This window comes from Jatropha curcas, chromosome 3 (assembly GCF_041381405.1).
Source record: "Jatropha curcas cultivar XTBG-Jc1 chromosome 3, XTBG_Jcur_1.0, whole genome shotgun sequence".
NCBI lineage: Eukaryota > Viridiplantae > Streptophyta > Magnoliopsida > Malpighiales > Euphorbiaceae > Jatropha > Jatropha curcas.
Genome location: NC_143153.1, coordinates 20,454,738 through 20,475,027, shown reverse-complemented (window position 1 = coordinate 20,475,027; position 20,290 = coordinate 20,454,738). Strand labels below are relative to the sequence as shown.

The 20,290-nt window shown below is 37.6% G+C and overlaps 1 protein-coding gene and 1 pseudogene across 3 annotated transcripts in view; one reads left to right on the top strand and one right to left on the bottom strand.

Annotated features, from left to right (window-relative positions):
- Window positions 1-20,290, bottom strand: part of LOC105632765 (U2 small nuclear ribonucleoprotein auxiliary factor-like protein) — a 29,376-nt gene that overhangs the window by 8,490 nt on the left and 596 nt on the right. For all 3 annotated transcript variants that reach the window (XM_089719835.1, XM_089719834.1, XM_089719833.1), the window contains exons 2-4: window positions 19,701-19,809; window positions 18,702-18,863; window positions 10,814-10,860 (exon numbers count right to left, since the gene is read on the bottom strand). In XM_089719835.1, coding sequence (XP_089575961.1) covers window positions 10,814-10,860; window positions 18,702-18,863; window positions 19,701-19,809 — 318 coding nt within the window. The remainder of the gene's footprint in view (window positions 1-10,813; window positions 10,861-18,701; window positions 18,864-19,700; window positions 19,810-20,290) is intronic.
- Window positions 4-1,989, top strand: LOC149497679 (uncharacterized; annotated as a pseudogene).

The following is a 20,290-nucleotide window of genomic DNA, read 5'->3' as shown; positions in this document are numbered from 1 at the left end:
ACAATGGAGAAACTGTTACATGAGCAAAATAGTATGAGGCTGGAACAAAGAAAAGCACAAGCATCTTATGAAGAGCTTAAGCAAGAGAACCAAAAATCAGTGGCTTACTTGGCTATGTTGATTCAAGGTAATCCCTCATTCTCTACCTCTTTTTCTCCTGGAGGTCCCTTCTCACAACTTGGCAGTAGGAGAGGTAGGAAGCACTTAAACACAAACCCTGAATCCCCTAGAACTGATAAAGGGATCCTAAATAACCCAGGGGGTAGAGAACAGAATGAGTATGAACCAAATGGGAGAACTTATTTTAATAAGCTACTCCCTAAGTGTGATTTGCCTAGTTTTGAGAGATTAGATGCAAGAACTTGGGTTAGCAAGTGTAGGAAATATTTCCAAACTTTTGAGGTACTCGATGATAGGAGGGTAGAACTAGCAAGTTTATTTCTACAGGGTAGAGCTAAGATTTGGTTCCTTAATTGGAGCAAGGCTATTTGCCAAAGATTTAGGGATCAAAAGGAAGAAGATGTTGTGGAGGAAATACGTTACCTAAGGCAAATTGACACTGTCAATGACTATCAAGACAGATTTGAATCTCTTAAACTGAGAATGGGAAAGGTTTACCCCCTTCACCCTGAATCATATTATATCTCCTACTTCATTGGAGGACTATGGATGAAATAAGATCAGCTGTCAAAATGATAAACCCTCAGACCTATACACTGCTATTGAGCATGCAAGGCTGCAAGAGTGACATTTAGCAGCTACCAAACCCAAACCTGTTTATAAACCTAACTACACTTCTAAACCTTGGAACCCTTATAATCATACTAGACCACCTAATATACCCATAAACACTACACCTAACACATCCAAGACCAGAACAGATCCCAAAACAACCAACCCATTTCCACTCAACACACAAACAAAACAGCTCATTCCTTTCAAAAAAGACCACCTGGCACATGCTACAAATGTGGTGACAAATATTTCCAAGGTCACCAATGTGCATCTAAGAAATTAATGGCAATACAATCTCAAGAAGAAAGGGAGTTGGAAGAGGAGGAATGGCATGAAGTGGAGGAGCTTGAAAATGAAACTCTAGAGGAAAAAATTAGAGAATATAGCCGTATCCCTTAATGCTGTAGATGGGGGGCTTAGTGATAATACACTAAAATTGAAGGGTCAGTTACATGGTAAGCCAATCATGATCTTGATTGACACAGGCAGTACAGATAGCTTTCTAGATTCTAAGGTAGCCAAAGAGTCTAAACTACCTGTATCCAAGGTAAAACCTGTGACTGTGACAGAACCTGATGGGAGAAAACTGACTGTTTGTGAAAAATGCAATGGCTGAAAGTGGAACATGCAAGGGTATAAGTTTGGGTTTGACGTAAGGGTTTTAGAACCAGGAGATTATGATATGATATTGGGGGTTGATTGGATGAAATGTCACTCACCTGTGACCTTTGACTTTAAGGAAACTGAGCTGACTATACAGAAAGAGGGAAAGAAGCTTGAGTTGAGAGGGTTGAGTGAGCAACTCTATATAAGAATGATGACCTCAAAGGCCTTAGGGAAACTAATGCAATCTGGTTGGAAAGGGATCAGTGCTAGACTATTTGTCATGACCTTAAACCCACCCATTGAACAACACTCAGCCCCAACCCAAACCCATCACCTATAATCACTTCCCTACTTCATAAATATGCACATCTCTTCCAAACACCTACCTATTTACCCCCATCTAGAACTCATGACCACTCAATTCCCCTAAAACCAAACACTAAACCAGTCAACATCAGACCTTATAGATACTCTCACCACCAAAAAAATGAAATTGAGAAGCTTGTATCTGAAATGCTTAACAGCTCCCTCATCCAACCAAGCACCAGCCCCTTTGCTTCTCCTGTGTTATTAATTAAAAAGAAAGATGGGACTTGGAGATTTTGTGTGGATTATAGGGAACTCAATAAGCATACTAATGTACCAGCTACCTTCCAAGCCCTAATGAATTCCTTATTGTTGAAAGAATATTTCGTATTTCTTTTATTGTGTGTTATATTTTCAATCTCTACACCACTATATATATACACAAGATTGTTCCAATATAGGAAGAAATCTAAATAGGAATAAACCTAAATTAGGAAAGACAATAAACCTAAACTAGGAAAGACAATATTGACTTTAATTACAAAGATTTCAACACTCCCCCTCAAGTTGGTGCATAGATATTACGCTTGCCCAACTTGCAAACTAAAGAATGAAACAGTTTGCTATTCAAACCCTTTGTGAAAACATCGGCTAGTTGCTCTTTTGAAGCTATATAGGAGACATTTATAAGGCCTTCAACTATCTTCTCTTTTATAAAGTGACGATCAATCTCTATGTGCTTAGTTCGATCATGCTGGACTGGATTATTCATAATACTGATGGCTGCTTTACTATCACAAAACAAGGATATATTTGTTGTTTCAACCAACTTTAACTCTTTCATTAATCTGCGCAACCATAGGAGTTCACATATTCCTTGTGCCATAGCTCTATATTCTGCTTCTGTACTGGACCTTGCAACAACAACCCGCTTCTTGCTTCTCCATGTGACAAGGTTTCCTCCAACAAAAACACAATATCCTGAGGTTGATCTCCTATCATCAAGAGAACCAGCCCAATCCGCATCTGTATAGCCTGTTATTGTCAAATGGCCATGTTTAGAAAATAAAAGTCCTCTACCAGGAGCTGATTTTAAATATCTTAGAATCCGATGCACAGCTTCTAAGTGAGACTCCCGAGGGTCATGCATGTACTGACTCACTAAACTTACAGCATAGGCAATATCTGGTCTAGCATGGGCAAGGTAAATCAACCTCCCGACCAAGCTCTGATACCTGCCAACATCAACTGAACTTCCCACTCCAGCTTGAAGCTTATGATTGGCTTCAATAGGTGATTCTGCGGGTTTACATCCCAACATACCAGTTTCTTTAAGGAGATCAAGGATGTACTTTCTTTGAGAAATAAAAATCCCTTTTTCTGATCTAGCAACTTCTATCCCAAGGAAATATCTCAACTTTCCCACATCCTTAATCTCAAACTCCCTAGCTAATAAATTTCTCAAGTGAGTCATTTCTTCTGCATTATTTCCAGTCATCACTATATCATCAACATAAACAATAAGCAATGTGATCTTACCTTTATGATGTTTAATGAACAAAGTATGATCAGCATCGCTCTGCATGTACTCAAAAGAAAGCATAGCTTTACTAAACCTTTCAAACCATGCCCTTGGTGATTGCTTCAGCCCATATAATGACTTCTTCAGCTTGCAAACTTTTCCTCTGGTCTTGTCATCATCAAATCCAGGAGGAATCTCCATATACACCTCTTCTTTCAAATCACCATGTAGAAAAGCGTTTTTAACATCAAACTGATGTAATTCCCAATCAAGATTGGATGCACAAGACAACAAAATTCTAATTGTATTCATTTTGGCTACAGGGGCAAAAGTTTCCTGGTAATCGACTCCATAGGTCTGACTGAACCCTCTGGCTACCAATCTGGCCTTGTACCTCTCAATGGAACCATCTGCCTTATGTTTAACTGTGAACACCCATTTACATCCAACTAGCTTCTTTCCTGATGGAGGAGTTACAAGATCCCATGTCTCATTTTTTGCCAAAGCTCTCATCTCCTCAACCATTGCAGCCTTCCATTTTGAGTCCTGTAATGCCTCTTGCCAATCCTGCGGTATAGAAACAGAAGAAACAGACAAAACAAAGGCTCTATAGGAAGGGGACAGAGCATTATAGGAGATGAAATGGGAGATGGGATGTTTAGTGCATGTTCTAACTCCTTTTCTAAGAGCAATAGGAATATCAAGGTCATTGTCAGAAGGCCTGGAATCAAGATTAGGATCAGAATCATCAGGAATTAAAGAAGACTCACCAAGTTCTTGTTCGGCTGTATTTTCAGAGCCTGAAATTGGAGAAGACAGTTGATCAGAGATCTCATGCTCCATGGTTGTATCTGTATTAGTCCGTCGTGTGTAGGTTTTCAAATCAGGTCTATCCAATCTTTCTAGAGGTTTGGGTTGTTCTCTCCTACTATCTATGTCTACAGGAAACTCCCCCTGGAAAGGAACGTCATTCATCACCTCTTCCATCTGATATTTCTCCCCCTGAAGAGGTGATTGGGAAGGAAAATAAGACTCAAATTCCCGAAAGGTAACATCCATACTCACAAAATATTTTCTAGACGAAGGATGATAACACTTGTATCCTTTTTGAGTAGCAGAGTAACCAACAAACACACACTTCAAGGCTCTAGGATCTAATTTGCTTAGACCATTCTGATGAACAAAACAAACACAACCAAAGACTTTAGGAGGTACAATATAAGAGTTTTTTCCTTGAAGAACCTCTAATGGAGTTTTAAAATTTAAAGTACGAAGAGACATACGATTGATAAGGTAAGCAGCAATCAAAATAGCATCCCCCAAAATGGTTTGGGAAGATTCATAGTGAACATAAGAGACCTAGCTACTTCCAGTAAATGCCTATTTTTCCTTTCCGCGACTCCATTTTGAGCACTAGTATTGACACAACTAGTTTGATGTATAATACCATTAGAATCTAAATAGGTACGAAAAACTGCATTCATGTATTCAACACCATTATCAATTCTTAGGATTTTAACATGCGCATCAAACTGAGTACAAATCATTCTATGGAAGTTCGAAAAACATGAAAAAACTTCATTTTTTGTTTTCATCAAATAAACCCAAGTTAATCTAGTACAACAATCAACAAAGGTCACAAACCACCTATAACCAGAAAGAGAGACAGTTTTAGTAGGACCCCATACATCAGAATGAATAGTAGCAAAATGAATCAAACTTTTATTATTAATTTGAGAATAAGAATGCCTGGTGTGTTTGGCAAGTTCACAAGCATCACATACTAATGAATCGAAATCACACTTAGCAAATAAAGTGGGAAATAAACGTCCTAAAACAGAAAAAGGGGGATGTCCTAATCTCCTATGCCATTGAATAACTTCATGGGAAGGATTTCTAGAAGTTCCTAACAAAGCTTGACCGGTACCCGAATTTGAAAAACGACAAACGTCATCCAACAGATACAGTCCATCGCGCAAGCTACCACTGCCAATCGTTCTCCCCGTGTTCAGTTCCTGAAATATACAATGAGTAGGGTAAAAGGTTACTTTGCAATTAAGCGCTTTTGTGATTAAGTTAACAGATAACAGATTAATAGGGAATCTAGGGACATGAAGAACAGAGGAGAGTTTAATATTGAAAGTACAGTTAATAGAACCTGTGCCAGCAATGGGTACTAAGGAGCCATCCGCAATGCGAATTTTTTCTGTGCCTTGATACTTAGAATATGTGAGGAAATGTTTTATAGAGCCTGTTATATGTTTATTTGCTCCTGAATCTATAACCCAAGAGGGTTTTGCAATTTTTGCAAGAAAGGTAAGAAAAGCATTACCTGAATTAACAAAATTAGAAGCTGCAGTCTGAGTTGAGGAAGAATCAAGCTGTGACAACAATCGTTTCAGGGACTGAATTTCCTTATCAGAAAAGCTACCAGTAGTAGATGTTTCCTCACATAAAGCTCCACCATCAGATATGTGTGCCTGCAGTCTAGAAGAACTGATCCGCTTTCCTCCACGCCCTTTAGTTGGGCGTCCATGTAATTTCCAGCAGAACTCCTTAGTGTGCCTGTTCTTACCACAATAGTCACAAAATAACTGATCTCTGTCTGAAGAACCGTTCTTGGCAGCCTGTATATGTTCTCTTGCAGAATTAGCAATCAACCCTGCTTTATCAATTGTAGATCTGTGAACCATTGCATTCCTCCGAGTCTCCTCTTGCTGTACAAAAGAATATGCTTGTCGCAAGGATGGAAAAGGATCTCGTCCAAGAACTTGGACTCGAATCTGATCATACTCGTTGTTCAGGCCAGCCAGAAAATCATACACACGTTCTACTTCAATCAACTTCTGAACTTGAGTCGCATCATCAGTACATTTGGCTTGAAAGTCATGGTAATAATCCAGTTCTTGCCATAACCCACTAAGTTCAGCAAAATACTGAGCGATAGTCAGATCTCTCTATTTGGTTTTATGAACTTTCTATCGCAATTCATACCTCTGAGCATAGTTTCTAGTTTGCGAATACGTCTGTGAAGCGGCATCCCATATCTTCTTAGCTGTATCAAGAAGCAAATAGCCTCGGGAAATAGTTGGCTGCATGGAATTTATTAACCAAGACATAATAAGAGAATTCTCGGATTTCCATTTGTTAAAGCCTGGATCTGTCGAAACTGGTTTAGTTGCGCCACCATCAAGGTATCCCTGCAAACCTCTTGCTTCAATGAATAATAAGCAAGATCGAGACCAAGCCAGGTAGTTCGTTCCATCTAACTTCATCGGACTAATCTGAAGAGAGGGGCTCTCTGAGTGAAAACCCATATCTACCTTTTTTCCGTCACCCATATTGTAAAAAAAAAAAAATTTTAAGCGGCAGTGGCGAAGAACTAGCAGCGGCAGAAATAAACCAAAAAAAGAAAAAATTGCAAAAAAGCAAAACTGGTGCCGAAGGACCAGCAAGGGAAGAACGCCACAACAAATCGAGGCCGCCGGAACAAGAAACGTCGACGAAGCTTGCCGGAAATAGCCGCACGCGCCGGCGCGTGAAGAACGGCCAGAATCTTCTGGAGGCGCGTGTGCACACACGCGTGATCGGACGGCGACGCGGTTTGGACGGAGGGCCGATCGGCGGTCGCGCTTCCTTCTGAGCCTGGCGGTGACGATCAACTCCTACTCCCGGCGGTACTGGGTGTATGTCAGTCCACTCAGAAACCGAAACTGTTGCCGAAAAAAAAAAAAAATTCACGGCGACGGCTCTGATACCATGTTGAAAGAATATTTCGTATTTCTTTTATTGTGTGTTATATTTTCAATCTCTACACCACTATATATATACACAAGATTGTTCCAATATAGGAAGAAATCTAAATAGGAATAAACCTAAATTAGGAAAGACAATAAACCTAAACTAGGAAAGACAATATTGACTTTAATTACAAAGATTTCAACACTTATTTCAACCCTACCTCAGAAAGTTTGTGTTAGTTTTCTTTGATGATATTCTCATCTATAGTCCCACTCTTGAAGCCCATGTGCAGCATCTAGAACTTGTCTTTCAAGTACTCTCCTCAAATCAGCTGTTAGCTAAACAGCCTAAATGTGAGTTTGGGCAATCCCAAGTCAGTTTCTTGGGTCACACTATCTCTGCTCAAGGGGTGTGTACTGACCCTAGTAAGGTGGAAGCTATGACTAATTGGCCTTTCCCAAAAAATCTGAAAGGCCTTAGAGGGTTTCTTGGTCTTACTGGATACTATAGAAAGTTCATAGCTTGGTATGGGGTTATCTACAAACCACTTATTGACCTTCTCAAGAAAGATTAATTCAGCTGGAACCCTACTGCATAGGCTGCCTTTGACCAGCTGAAGCATCTCATGACAAATGCACCTGTTTTGGTTCTACCGGACTTCACCCAACCTTTCATTATTGAGTGTGATGCTAGTGACACTGGACTGGGGGCAGTTTTACTTCAACATAACAGACATCTAGCCTACATATCAAAGCCGTTAAGTGTAAGGGCACAACAGCTCTCAGCTTATGAAAGAGTTAATGGCTATAATCTTGGCTGTAACTCAATGGAGACACTACTTAGAGTTGGGGCCAACATCCAACAGAAGGGAATCTCTAAATTGCTAGGATTGGATTATATAATCCAATACAAGAAAGGAACTGAAAACAGAGTAGTTGATGCTCTCTGAGGGAGATTTGAAGGGGGTACTTCCTGCTTCAGCTTGACAATATCCTCAATTACCCCAAAATGGCTACAGGAAGTTCTAAATTCCTATGAAGGTGATAATGTATTTGGCCCCTACTATTGCTGCTCTAACCATAAACCCTCAAGAAGTAAAGGGAAAATATACATTGGAGCTACTACAGAACTCAGGTTGAGATTGATATCCCTATGCCATGAATCCCCTATTGGAGGCCATTCTGGGATCAGGGGCACATTGGCTAGACTACAACAATCCTTCTACTGGCCAAGCATGCAGAAATATGTCATTGAATGGGTCCTGTAGTGTGACACATGTAAAAGATGCAAGACTGAGTCCACTGCATATCCTGGTCTCCTTCAACCTCTCCCAACCCCCATCCAAGCCTGGCAGCATATTTCTATGGATTTCATAGAAAAACTACCAAAATCACAAGGTTTTGACACTATCCTAGTTGTCATTGACAGGTTCAATAATCTGCGCATTTTATTCCTCTTGCTCACCATTCAATGCTTCAAAGGTTACTCAGGTATTCCCAGATCATGTATTTAAGCTCCATGGCATGCATGAAACAATAGTCTCTGAGACAAGGTATTCACTAGCAGCTTTTGGAAAGAACTCATGACATTATAGGGTCACAACTACAGTTCAGTTCTGCATACCAACCCCAGACTGATGGCCAAATTGAGAGGCTCAGCAAATGCATTGAATCATATCTGAGGTGTATGACTTTTCAAAAGCCAAACCAGTGGAGCAAGTGGCTCAGTCTAGCTGAATATTGGTATAATACCACTCACCACAATGCCATTAATATGAGTCCTCTATGGGTATACCCTACTCTGCCAACCCTCCCTTCAGCTTCTAATTCAATAGCATCAGTAGAAGATTTTCTTCAAGCTAGAGAAGCCATGACTCACTGTCTTATGGAACAATTGGTTGCCTCTAAGAATAAAAAGATGCAGTATGCTAACAGGCACAGGTCAGATAGGGAATTTGCAATAGGAGACTGGGTTTACCTCAAAATTCAGCCCTATAGACAAGCTACTCTAGCTCTTAGAAGATCAATCAAACTTACAGCAAAGTATTATGGGCCATTTCAGATAGTAGACAAGATTAGCAAGGTGGCTTACAAGCTCAAGTTACCTCCTAATTGCATGATAGACCCCGAATTCCATGTTTCTCTACTCAAGAAAAAGATTGGGAACAATGCTACTCCCACCCTAGAGCTGCCTAAGCTAATTGATGGGGAATTTGTCATTACACCTGAAAAAGTGCCCAACACTCGCACCATGTCATTAGGAGACTCTTATGTTCAGCAACTATTGATTACGTGGGTGAACCTATCTGCTATAGATGCTACTTGGGAAGACAGCTCCTTCATCAAGCAGCAATTTCCTGAGTTTTTTCATTCTTGGGGACAGGAATGCAATCAGGGGGGCATTTTTACATATAAGAGAAAGGGTTGAAATGTAATTAGGAATTAATGTAGCTAAGAAACAAAAATAGTTAGTTAGAATATTCCTATAGTACTAGACACAGCTGGTGTGACAGCTATTGTCCTTTATTCTGCTATAGTCCTTTATTCTCTTTTTTCCTATATGCATGCGCCTCATTAGAGGCAAGAGCATTCAATTCAGTAATACAATCAATTCCTTTCTCTCTCTCTCTCTCTCTCTCTCTCTCTCAGACCTGCAGCATCTCTATCTACCCTATTTTACTTAAATAGTTAGGAATATTCCTAACATGGTCATATTAGTTTTCCTATGTAAATCTAAATTCTTTGATTAGTATATTAATTTCTGAAACTAAAACTATATTAAAAAATTATTAATATACTATTTACAAATTAAAATATAACATAGGTGAATAATAATTTTAATGATGAAATATATATTATTCCATATCAACATTAAATTAATATAATAGATTATCCAAATTAAAAAACTATTAAAAAAATAAAAAACCTGGATAATTCAACGTGAATAAACTCCTATTACTACTAAACTAATAACCTAAATTTATAAGCACAAAATTATACAAATAGAAAAAATTGATTGTGCATACATATACGAGAAAAAACCAACAAATATAAATAATGTGCATCGCACATTAAAAAAAACTAGTAAGCCCTAAATCCTAAATTAGGAACCTTAATTCCCAAATTAGGAATTTCTTCTCGAATGGAGTAACGAACCCTGACACAAATTTCCTATTCTGGGATATGAAAGGATGGTGCACATAATGTTAGTAAAAAATATGCAGGAAGAAGTCAAGAGACTTATGATGCAGGAAAGCAGTGGAAAAAGAATAGGTTGAAGACACCTAAATAAAGAGGAAACAGCTATCAAGTTTACATTAGTTGCTAAATGCAATCAGTTGTTCATACACCAACATTCTGAATTTTGAAACAGAGTGTCTCCATTTGCGAGAAAGTAATGCTAACAAGAAAACAAAAAATCTAGGAATACCTAATACATCAAGTTTCAACCCGATTGTGAATACCCCTTAGCTATACTATCTCATTTATCACACAAAAGATTTTTCTGTCTACTGCATTTTCATAGAATAGCATATTGCTGCTTGCACCCTGGTCTTAGATTGTCGGATGGAAAACAATACTTAAGACTGCCTTGAGGCAGTAGGCATCTCAAAGAAACTTAATTAGCTCTGCTATAAGCATTCATCTAGTATAAAGAAAATAACAAACTCATATGCATCTATTATACTCTTCCAAAGGTATCTGAATGGCCCTGGTGCTAGTTGGTAGGTAAAAGATGCAATTTAAGAAGAACTCTATAAACATTACACCAGCTTGCTCAAGGCTCCAACATAGCTTCAAAATGGAAGAGTCCAAAACCAAAACAATGAGGAACATTTTTACTCATTCAAATGATATCATGACAAATGATATCATGTATATAATTAGCAAATATCAAGAGTACCTTTTCAAATGATGTCAATTTTGTCAATTGTGAAGAATGCCCTTGATCTGAAAACAAATCAAACAAATAACAGCTAGTTAGTTCCAGGAAAATATGCTTCTATTTGCCTAAAACCTAAAATGATACAATACCTATAAAAAGTAAAATGCACAAAAAACTCAAAATTTATAATCAAAATCCTTCCCCTTTTTTGGCTCAATTTCTTGGACTCCTTTTTCAAATTTTTTAACAATAAACCCAATAGATAAGACCAGAAAAAATCACGTCAAGATATAGTACTTTAAAAGTTAGTATGGAAATCCTTCCCCTGTCTTCTTGAAGGCAAAAATATATGTTGCGCCCACTTGAAAATGTAAAAGAGTACCAGTTAGTCACAGGTGCCAGATTGAAGTGAAATATGCAGGGAGACTTTTTGGGGGTTTTTGAGAAGGGGCAATGACTGATAAGACCAGCATTTGTTTCCTTGAATGGTATTTGGAGAAGACAAAAACATCTTTGAGAACAGGATAAACAGGAAAAACACATTCTTGATAAAAGGACAGCAGATTGTAAAAGGTTGTAGCAATAAGTTAACTTTTGTTTGAGTAACTTGGAATTTTAGAGATTGTCAAGGAGAATTATTTCTCTGTCTTCTGATTTTTCAATGACATTAATACACCCTATTTATACACAATATACAAGTCTGAATAGGAAACCAAATCTAATTCTAATTAGGAGACGTAAACTCCTAAATAGTCTATACACAAGTCACTCCCCCTCAAGTTGGTGCATAAATATTGCATATGCCCAACTTGTAAACCAAATTATGGAACTGTTTGCTATGAAGCCCTTTAGTAAGAAGATCTACAGTCTGATTATCCTAAAGTCACATGAGTAAGCTTCAAAATACCTCGGATGATTTTTTGCTTTTATAAAATATCTATCAATCTCTATGTGCTTTGTCCGATCATGCTGAACTGGATTTTAAGCAATACTAATAGCAGCCTTGTTATCACAAAATAAGGTCGAATCTTCTCCTTCCAACATTCGCAATTCTTCCGTTATCTTTCTTAGCCATAACAGTTCACAGACCCCTTGAGCCATAGCTCTATATTCCGCTTCTGCACTCGAGCGGGCCACTACAGTCTGCTTTTTACTTCTCCAAGTAACCAAGTTTCCTCCAACAAAGGTACAATAACCAGAAGTTGACCTCCTATCATCTGGAGATCCAGCCCAATCAGCATCAGAAAAGGCTTCAATTTTTAGATGACCATGCTTAGAGAAAAGTAGACCTCTTCCAAGCGCAGACTTTAAATATCTTAAAATGCGAAAGACGGCTTCAAGATGAGAACTACGTGGATCATGCATATATTGACTAACTACACTTACAGCATATGCTACATCAGGCGTAGCATGTGAGAGATAGATCAATCTGCCTACCAATCTCTGATATTGACCCAAGTCAACTGATTCTCCCATTCATGCTTGCAATTTGTGATTAACTTCAATGGGAGAATCAGCTAGTTTACAACCTAACATGCCAGTTTCTGCTAGGAGATCCAGGATATATTTTCTTTGAGAGAGATACATCCCTTTATCCAATCTAGCAACTTCTATACCCAAAAAGTATCTTAGACCCCCTAAGTCCTTAATCTCAAACTCCTGAGCCAACAACTTCTTTAAGCGAGCAATCTCCTCTTCATCATCTCTAGTCACGGCCATATCATCAAAATAGACAATTAGTAAAGTGATCTTAACATTACAGTGTCTGATAAACAAGGTATGATCAGCATTACTTTGAGAATAACCGAAGGAAATCATGGCCTTACTGAATCTATCAAACCATGCTCTAGGTGATTATTTCAACCCATACAATGCTTTCTTCAATCTATAAATCTTACCTTCAGTTTTCTCACAATCAAAGCCTGAAGGAATATCCATGTATACTTCTTCTTCTAGATCACCATGCAAAAAAGGCATTTTTCACATCAAATTGATGCAGGCCCTAGTCCAGGTTGGCTGCACAGGACAATAAGACTCTAATGGTGTTCATCTTTGCAATCGGAGCAAAAGTCTCCTGATAGTCCACTCTATAGGTCTAAGTAAATCCCTTTGTCACCAATCTGGCTTTATACCTTTCAACTGTGCCATTTGCCCTGTGTTTTACTGTGAACACCATTTGCATCCCACTGGTTTTTTCCCTAATGAAGGGGTAACAAGTTCCCAAGTTCCATTCTTTGCCAAAGCTTGCTTCACCTCTACCATTGCTGCTTTCCATTTTGGATCTTGATATGCTTCCTGTCAATTCTATAGAATAGAAATAGAAGAAACATACAACATAAAGGCTTTACAGGAAGGTGATAAAGAGTTATAAGAAACAAAGTGGGATATAGGATGTTTGATACAAGTTCTAACCCCTTTTCTAAGAGCAATGGGAAGATCAACATCATCAACTACAGAGTCAGAGTCAGAAATATTAACAGAAGGAATTGAATCAGAATTAGAGCTGGGAGGTATAGAGGACTCACCACATGGATTTTCAATTTCAGGAGCTGATTGCAGAGATGACGATTGACCAGGTATATCATGCGTGATGGCATTAACCTCCTTCTCCCTTCGACTGTACCTTTTTAAATTTGGCCTATCAAGTCTAGCCTCTTTAGGTTCTCGCTCATCACTAGTGTTTATATTCACAAATTGTTCAGGAACAAATGCGGACATAGGAGATTGTGCCTTTTTAAATCTGGCCTATCAAGTCTACCCTCTTTAAGTTCTCGCTCATCACTAGTGTTTATATTCACAAATTGTTCAGGAACATATGCGAATATAGGAGCTAAAGGAAACTCCTCTTCTAACCTAATCTCCCCCTCAAGAGGAGTTTGGGAGAAATAAGACTCGGACTCTCTAAAGATCACATCCATACTCAAAAGTATTTGCATTAAGGGGGATGATAACACTTATATCCTTTTTGGGTAGCAGCGTAACCAACAAACACACATTTCAAAGCTCTAAGTTCCAACTTGCCTCCATGCCTGTGATGAACAAAACAAACACAACCAAATACTTTTGGAGGAACAATAGTATTAGGTGCTACCCTGTAAAGCAGCTATAGGACTTTTGAAATTGAGTGTTCTAAGAGGCATCCTATTAATAAGCTAAGCTGCAGAGAGTACTGCATCTCCCCAATAAGTCTTGGGAACATTCATGATGAATAAAAGGGATGTAGCTACCTCATGTAAATGCCTATTTTTTCTTTCAAACGCCCCATTTTGAGCACTAGTATTTACACAGCTAGTTTGATATATGATTCTATTAGAGTCTAAGTAAGCTTGAAACATGCTATTCACATACTCAGTTCCATTATCAGTTCTCAAAGTTTTAACATTTGCATCAAATTGTGAACTAATCATGTTATGAAAAGACTTAAAGCAAGAAAACACTTCATCTTTGCCTTTAGCAAATAAACCCAAGTTAATCTAGTACAACAATCAATAAAGGTAACAAACCATTTATAACCAGATAATGAAACAGTAGAAGTAGGGCCCCATGCATCAGAATGAATAGTCATGAAAGGAACTGAACTTTTATTATTATGGGAAATATAAGAACTTCTTGTATGTTTGGCAAGTTCACAAGCATCACAAACTAAATATTCTAACTGACAATGCTCAAAAAGACTCCGATATAATCTCCTTAGGACTAGAAAAGAGGGATGCCCTAATTGCCTGTGCCACATAATTATTTCTTGACTATGATTATTATGATTTCCTAATAGAGCTCGAGTAATATAGGGAGCCAAAGAACTACAACTCTTTTCCAGGAGATATAAGCCATCATACAATCTACAAAAACCAATCGTTTTCCCTGTTCTCAGATCCTGCAAAACACAATGAGTAGGAAAAAATTCAACTTTGCAATTTAGGGCTTTTGTAATAGCACTAATAGATAAAAGGTTTACAGGAAAACTGGGTATATGAAGGACAGAAGTTAGATCAATGGTAGGTGTGCACTTAATAGAACCTGTGCCTGCAATGGGTGCAAAAGAACCATCTACAACATGAACAGTTTCTTTGCCAAAACAAGATGAATAGGTTATGAATTTATTAGAAGAGCTCGTCATATGTTTATTTGCTCCTGAATCTATAACCCATGAATCATCATCAACATAAGTAGCAAGAAGGGCCATACCTGATTGCACAAATTGGAAGAAGCAGCAGAGGTGGAAGAAGACTCAAACTTTGACAAAAGACGCTTTAGTGATTGTACCTCTTCAGTAGAGAAACTCCCAACAAACGATGCTTCAGGTACTGCTACTACTTCAGCTTGGTGTGCAACAGGTCTAGAGAAACCCATCCTTTTACCACCACAACCCCTAGTTGGTCGTCCATGCAATTTCCAACACGATTCTATAGTATGTCTTGGCTTTCTATAGTATGTCTTGGCTTTCCACAGTAATCACATACTAATCGATCTTTATTTAAAGAAATTTAGGTATTTTTTGCAGGTTGAGAAACGTGAAGTCTGGATTTCTCAACAAAAGCAGTAGTAAGCATGACAGCTCTCCGGCTTTCTTCCTGTTGAACATAGGAATATGTTTGCTGCAACGAAGGCATAGGGTCTTTCCCTAAGATTTGAATCCGTATTAGATCATATTCAGTATTCAAACCTATAAGAAAATCATATCTGCGTTCCTTCTCAACTTTCCTCTCATATCCTACCACATTAGCTTCACATTGGGATGATAATCTTCATAGTAATCAAGTTTATGCCACAAACTATTCAATTCAGCATAATACTGACTAATGGTCATCTCACCTTGCTCTGTTCCTTGAACTTTGTTCCGAATTTCATAAACTTGTGCATCATTCCCATGTTGAGAATACGTTTGGGAAACAGTCTTCCAAATATTTTCTGCAATATCCAACATCAAATACCCACTAGAAATCTGAGGTTGCATGGGATTAATAAGCCAAGACATGACATAAGCATTTTCAAAATCCCATTTATCAAAGGTTGAACTGGTTGTTTTAGGTTGGGTTTTAGTTCCAGTAAGGTATCCCTGTAGTCCTCTAGCTTTAAAAAGTAAGAGAAAAGACCTTGATCAAGCAAGGAAATTAGTGCCATCAAGCTTTACAGGGCTGATTTGCAAAGAGGGATTACCATTAGAAAAACTAGATTTAATTTCAGTGGGTTCAGCAGTTTCAGTAGTTTTTTTCAAATCACCCATTTCAAAAATCAATGAAACAGGCAGGAACAGTACCGTTTTTGTACGAATTAAAAGAGACAGCCAATGAAACCTCAACCAAAATTGGTTTTAGCACCTGGAACAGGGTCGCTAGAGGAAGGGCAGACGACCGAAAAAAGTCGCCGGAAAACTGTGTCATGCACCGGCGCATGGAAGAGACGTTGGAAGCTCTTAAGGCAAGTGAGCACACGCGCTTCGCCGGACAGTCGTTGGTTTCTGGCGTAAGGCTGATCAGCGGCTGGGCTACCTTCTTAGCTAGGCGGTGTCACTCCACTCTCCGTCCTAAACGATTTAATAGAAAAGAAACCAAACTAAGCCTAATAGTTTCCAATCTGATTCCGGGCTAGCTCTGATACCAACTTGGAATTTTAAAGATTATCAAGGAGAATTATAGAATTATTTCTCTGTTTTCTGATTTTTCAATGACATTAACACACCCTATTTATACACAAAAATACAAGTCTAAACAGGAAACCAAATCTAATTCTAATTAGGAGACGTAAATTCCTAAATAGTCTATAGACAAGTCAACAGAGTAATTACAAATGATCTAAATTTTGTCATCTGGGAGCAATTACAATTTGTGATGAGAAATCTTTTTGATTGTTGGAAAATCAAGGAAGGCAATGCAAGTCTGATAGTTGGAAAGAGAACCTTACAAGAAACCTAAGAGAACAAACAGAAACAAAAATAGAAATCACGAGGAAAGATACCATCATTGACGAGTCAGAATAAAACCCTTCTTTGATTTATTGTCCTTTTTTCTTGTGATTTTACAGGTGGAAGAGATTATAGCATAGTCAATTATCAATAAGTAATTTTTTTATAAGCACTTCATATTTTGTTGATCTATTGAGAATTTCATTAAAAGAAAAAAATAAGAAAAAAAGATTTGGAATATATATATATACACACATACATATATATATGCAGTTGGACATGTCAATAGAGTATAAAATCTGAAGTCTACTATATTACTTGAAAGAAAGATAAGAAATGAAAACCAACCAAAAGGAATTGGCACATAGAAACTCTTTGAAGCATTCCATGCAAAGAAAGACAAACACAAAAGTGCATCAAAGGATTCACTAAATTTTTGAAATGATCTTGGGAGAAACATATATCAAAAGCTAACCATTAAGTTTTGATAGCCCAAGTTCATATAAACCCCACATTGAAATCTCATGCTTCCAATGTGGGATCTAAGACAAGTCCCAAACCTTGTCTTGCAAATAAGATCCTAATAACCCACCGCCCTCCGCAGTCCCACAACCCACGACAGGTTGGCTTGTGGTAGGTTGGATGTGTGCTCAGTTTTTCCTAGCCCAAGGCGAAAACTGGATTACCGATCACTTGCAGCGCTGAATGGCAACTGTGAGAAGCAGTGGTTGGATCTGATACTAATCGGTATGACATTGGGAGAACCACACCTCAAAAAGCTAGCCGTTAAGGTTGGAAATCCAAATTCATATCAACCCCACATTGAAATCCTATATTTTCAATGTGGGATCCAAGACAAGTCCTATACCTAGTCTTGCAACTAGCATGCTAACAGTTTTGCATGGGCATAAGTTTGATTTTTGCTATTGAACTTCAATGAGTCTTTTTATATTTTGAATATTATAATTGTAATTGGCAGAGTAGTCGAAAAGGTTTTTGTTTTCTAATAGAAGGATAAACCCCTAAATGTTTAAGATTACTTAAGTTTTTGCAACTTTTTTACCTTTCAAAAGGATCAACAAAGATCCATATACAAATTTCAGAAGCATTTCTATCTCTAGGGCCACAAGCCTGCAACATAATCTTTGCCTATGAATTGATGGCTGAGGAAATCTAAATGTGAAACCTATATCTTCATTTGTACCGTGGTTTTCTAAAGTGAATTCCTAAGTGCAGAAAAGTCTTTGACCGCGAATTTATTTAACTTTCACTTATTTTCCAAAGATTTTTTCATAGATGTGGACAAATTTGAAAGGAGGCTTTGCTTACCTTAGAAAAAGAGAAGCAGCAGATCTTTGCCTTGCAATTTTACAAAAGCTCTGAAATATTTAGGACTTTATTAGGTTGGCGTGCTAACAATTGGCCTAATTCAAATTGTAGTTTGGCAATGGTAAAGTTACTACACTTGTGACCTAGAAGTCATAGGTTCGAGCCATGGAAACAGACTCTCTACAAAAAAGTAGGGGAAAGGCTGTGTAAATCAGCCCTCTCTAGAGCCCACACATCTGAGATGCTTCGTGCATTGGATCGCCCTTTTATTGAGCTCAAATCAAGGGTTTTCTGAGCTTGTTAATGGCTCCAAACAAGCTAACAAGCCAGGCTTGAGTTAAGCTTGCAATTGAGCTGCTAACTGAGCTAAGATTAAGTTGGGCTAAAGCTCCATAAAATTTAATTGAGTCAAGCTCGAGCTTAATGAAAATTGGGGAGCCAAGCTTGAGCTCTTCAAAACTCAATTCAACTCGGCTCATTCGTACCCCTAACTATTGGTACTTCTAATCATCATGTTAACTTGAATTCTTAAACAAAAACTCATAAGAGTACCAACAAATAACTAGATAATAAGTGACCCTTACTTTTCCTAATAGGAGATTAAATGATGAGAAAAAGAGAAAATGATGAGAAAAAGAGCTAGTGACTTCATATAAAAGAAAAGGAGAAGACAACCTTGCACTGTCAAATTTTGCATGCATTTCAATGCCTTGAAGAGCCCAAAAGATATATTTTCCATAGCATCATTTGCAGCAGAGTCCACAAGATTTGTCATAGAAAAGGAGATCACGGGCATTCCTTTTGATTTCTGAGCAACTAATTTTGCAGATGCTAGACCTAAACACAGAATATAAATTAACATGAATTGAGTATATGTCTTGTGTAATTCCTAAAGTCACTCTCTCCCTCAAAAAACAAAATATTAAGTGCGTATACAAAAGAATGTTTGAGTCTCATCATCAACCACAGCAATTGACCATACTAAGCATAAAAACATTCAAGATAACTTCAGTTTTCAATCAATTATATGATTACTGCCACTATCATCTTAACAGTCATCCAACCAAACCAAATTTATAACAGTCATCTAAGTATTACTGCCGTTCTATGTTCAGTTGTGCTTAAAATTTGGGTATTCACAGATAGATACTAGAATTGCAAATAAAAATATATAACCTTTATGGAGCACATAACAAAATATGCATTTACATTGAGAATTCAAACTCACTTTAATTGGACTCCTCATCACTATAAAGTAGGACAACCAAAACATGTCTTAGACAAACTACAAAGACATATATAACCACCAAACAAATTAAGGTTTAAAACTTGTAAGAATCACGAGTGCATCTAGTTCACCCTACAGCCGTACTTAACTTTCAAAATCAGCCAAAGTATGTACTATTGACCGCCAAACACACAATGCATAACTATAGGGCTAACACACATTTATAACTAGGCAATTATTGTACAATGAAAAATACAACATATACCAAAACTGAAGTTACTAATTATTTCTGAAGCAATTAAGTTCTATATTTGACTAACACAAAATTCCCACTAGACAATTAATTGCACTATGAAAACAAAATATACCAAACTATGTATTAATCATTTCTGAAGCAATTAAGGATCCATCAAGGATGGCGAGAGAAACAGATAATCAGTAACCACCTGAGTCTGGATTTTTCTCCAAAACAAGCTTTACATCTTCAGATTTAACAGAAGCTATGATGTAGTCAACAAATTCGGACCAGGAGCCGCCAACTCCAATGGTATCCCTCTGCATATCAGATTAAGCAAATAAAAATAAAGAAAAATAGAGAAAAAATAGTATTAAGTAGAAGTAATTTGTGAAACAGTCTATATTTCAGATTCAGAAACCTTTCATATTATCCAATTGATGAGAAATTCCAAAAACAAAATAATTCTCATGGCTTGTCTTCCATTATTCTTTTCATTTACAAGGAATAACTACATTACAGTATTTCATAATTATAGAATTCTTTGGATGCATAATCAACCTAACAACTCAACGTTAACAATACTATTAAAAATGTAGGACTAGGACTACGACAGAAGAAATGTCTTCTTCCTCAATAATTCAAGAGTAAATAGAAGCTCATAACAAGGATGAGGAAATAAATTAGTAGGCCACCAAAAATGTATAACCCAAAACACTCTCCTTTTTCACTATTCCCCTCCAATCAAGCAAAGATAAACCAAAGTATAAGTATCCTAACGAACAAAAGCAAGAAATAATA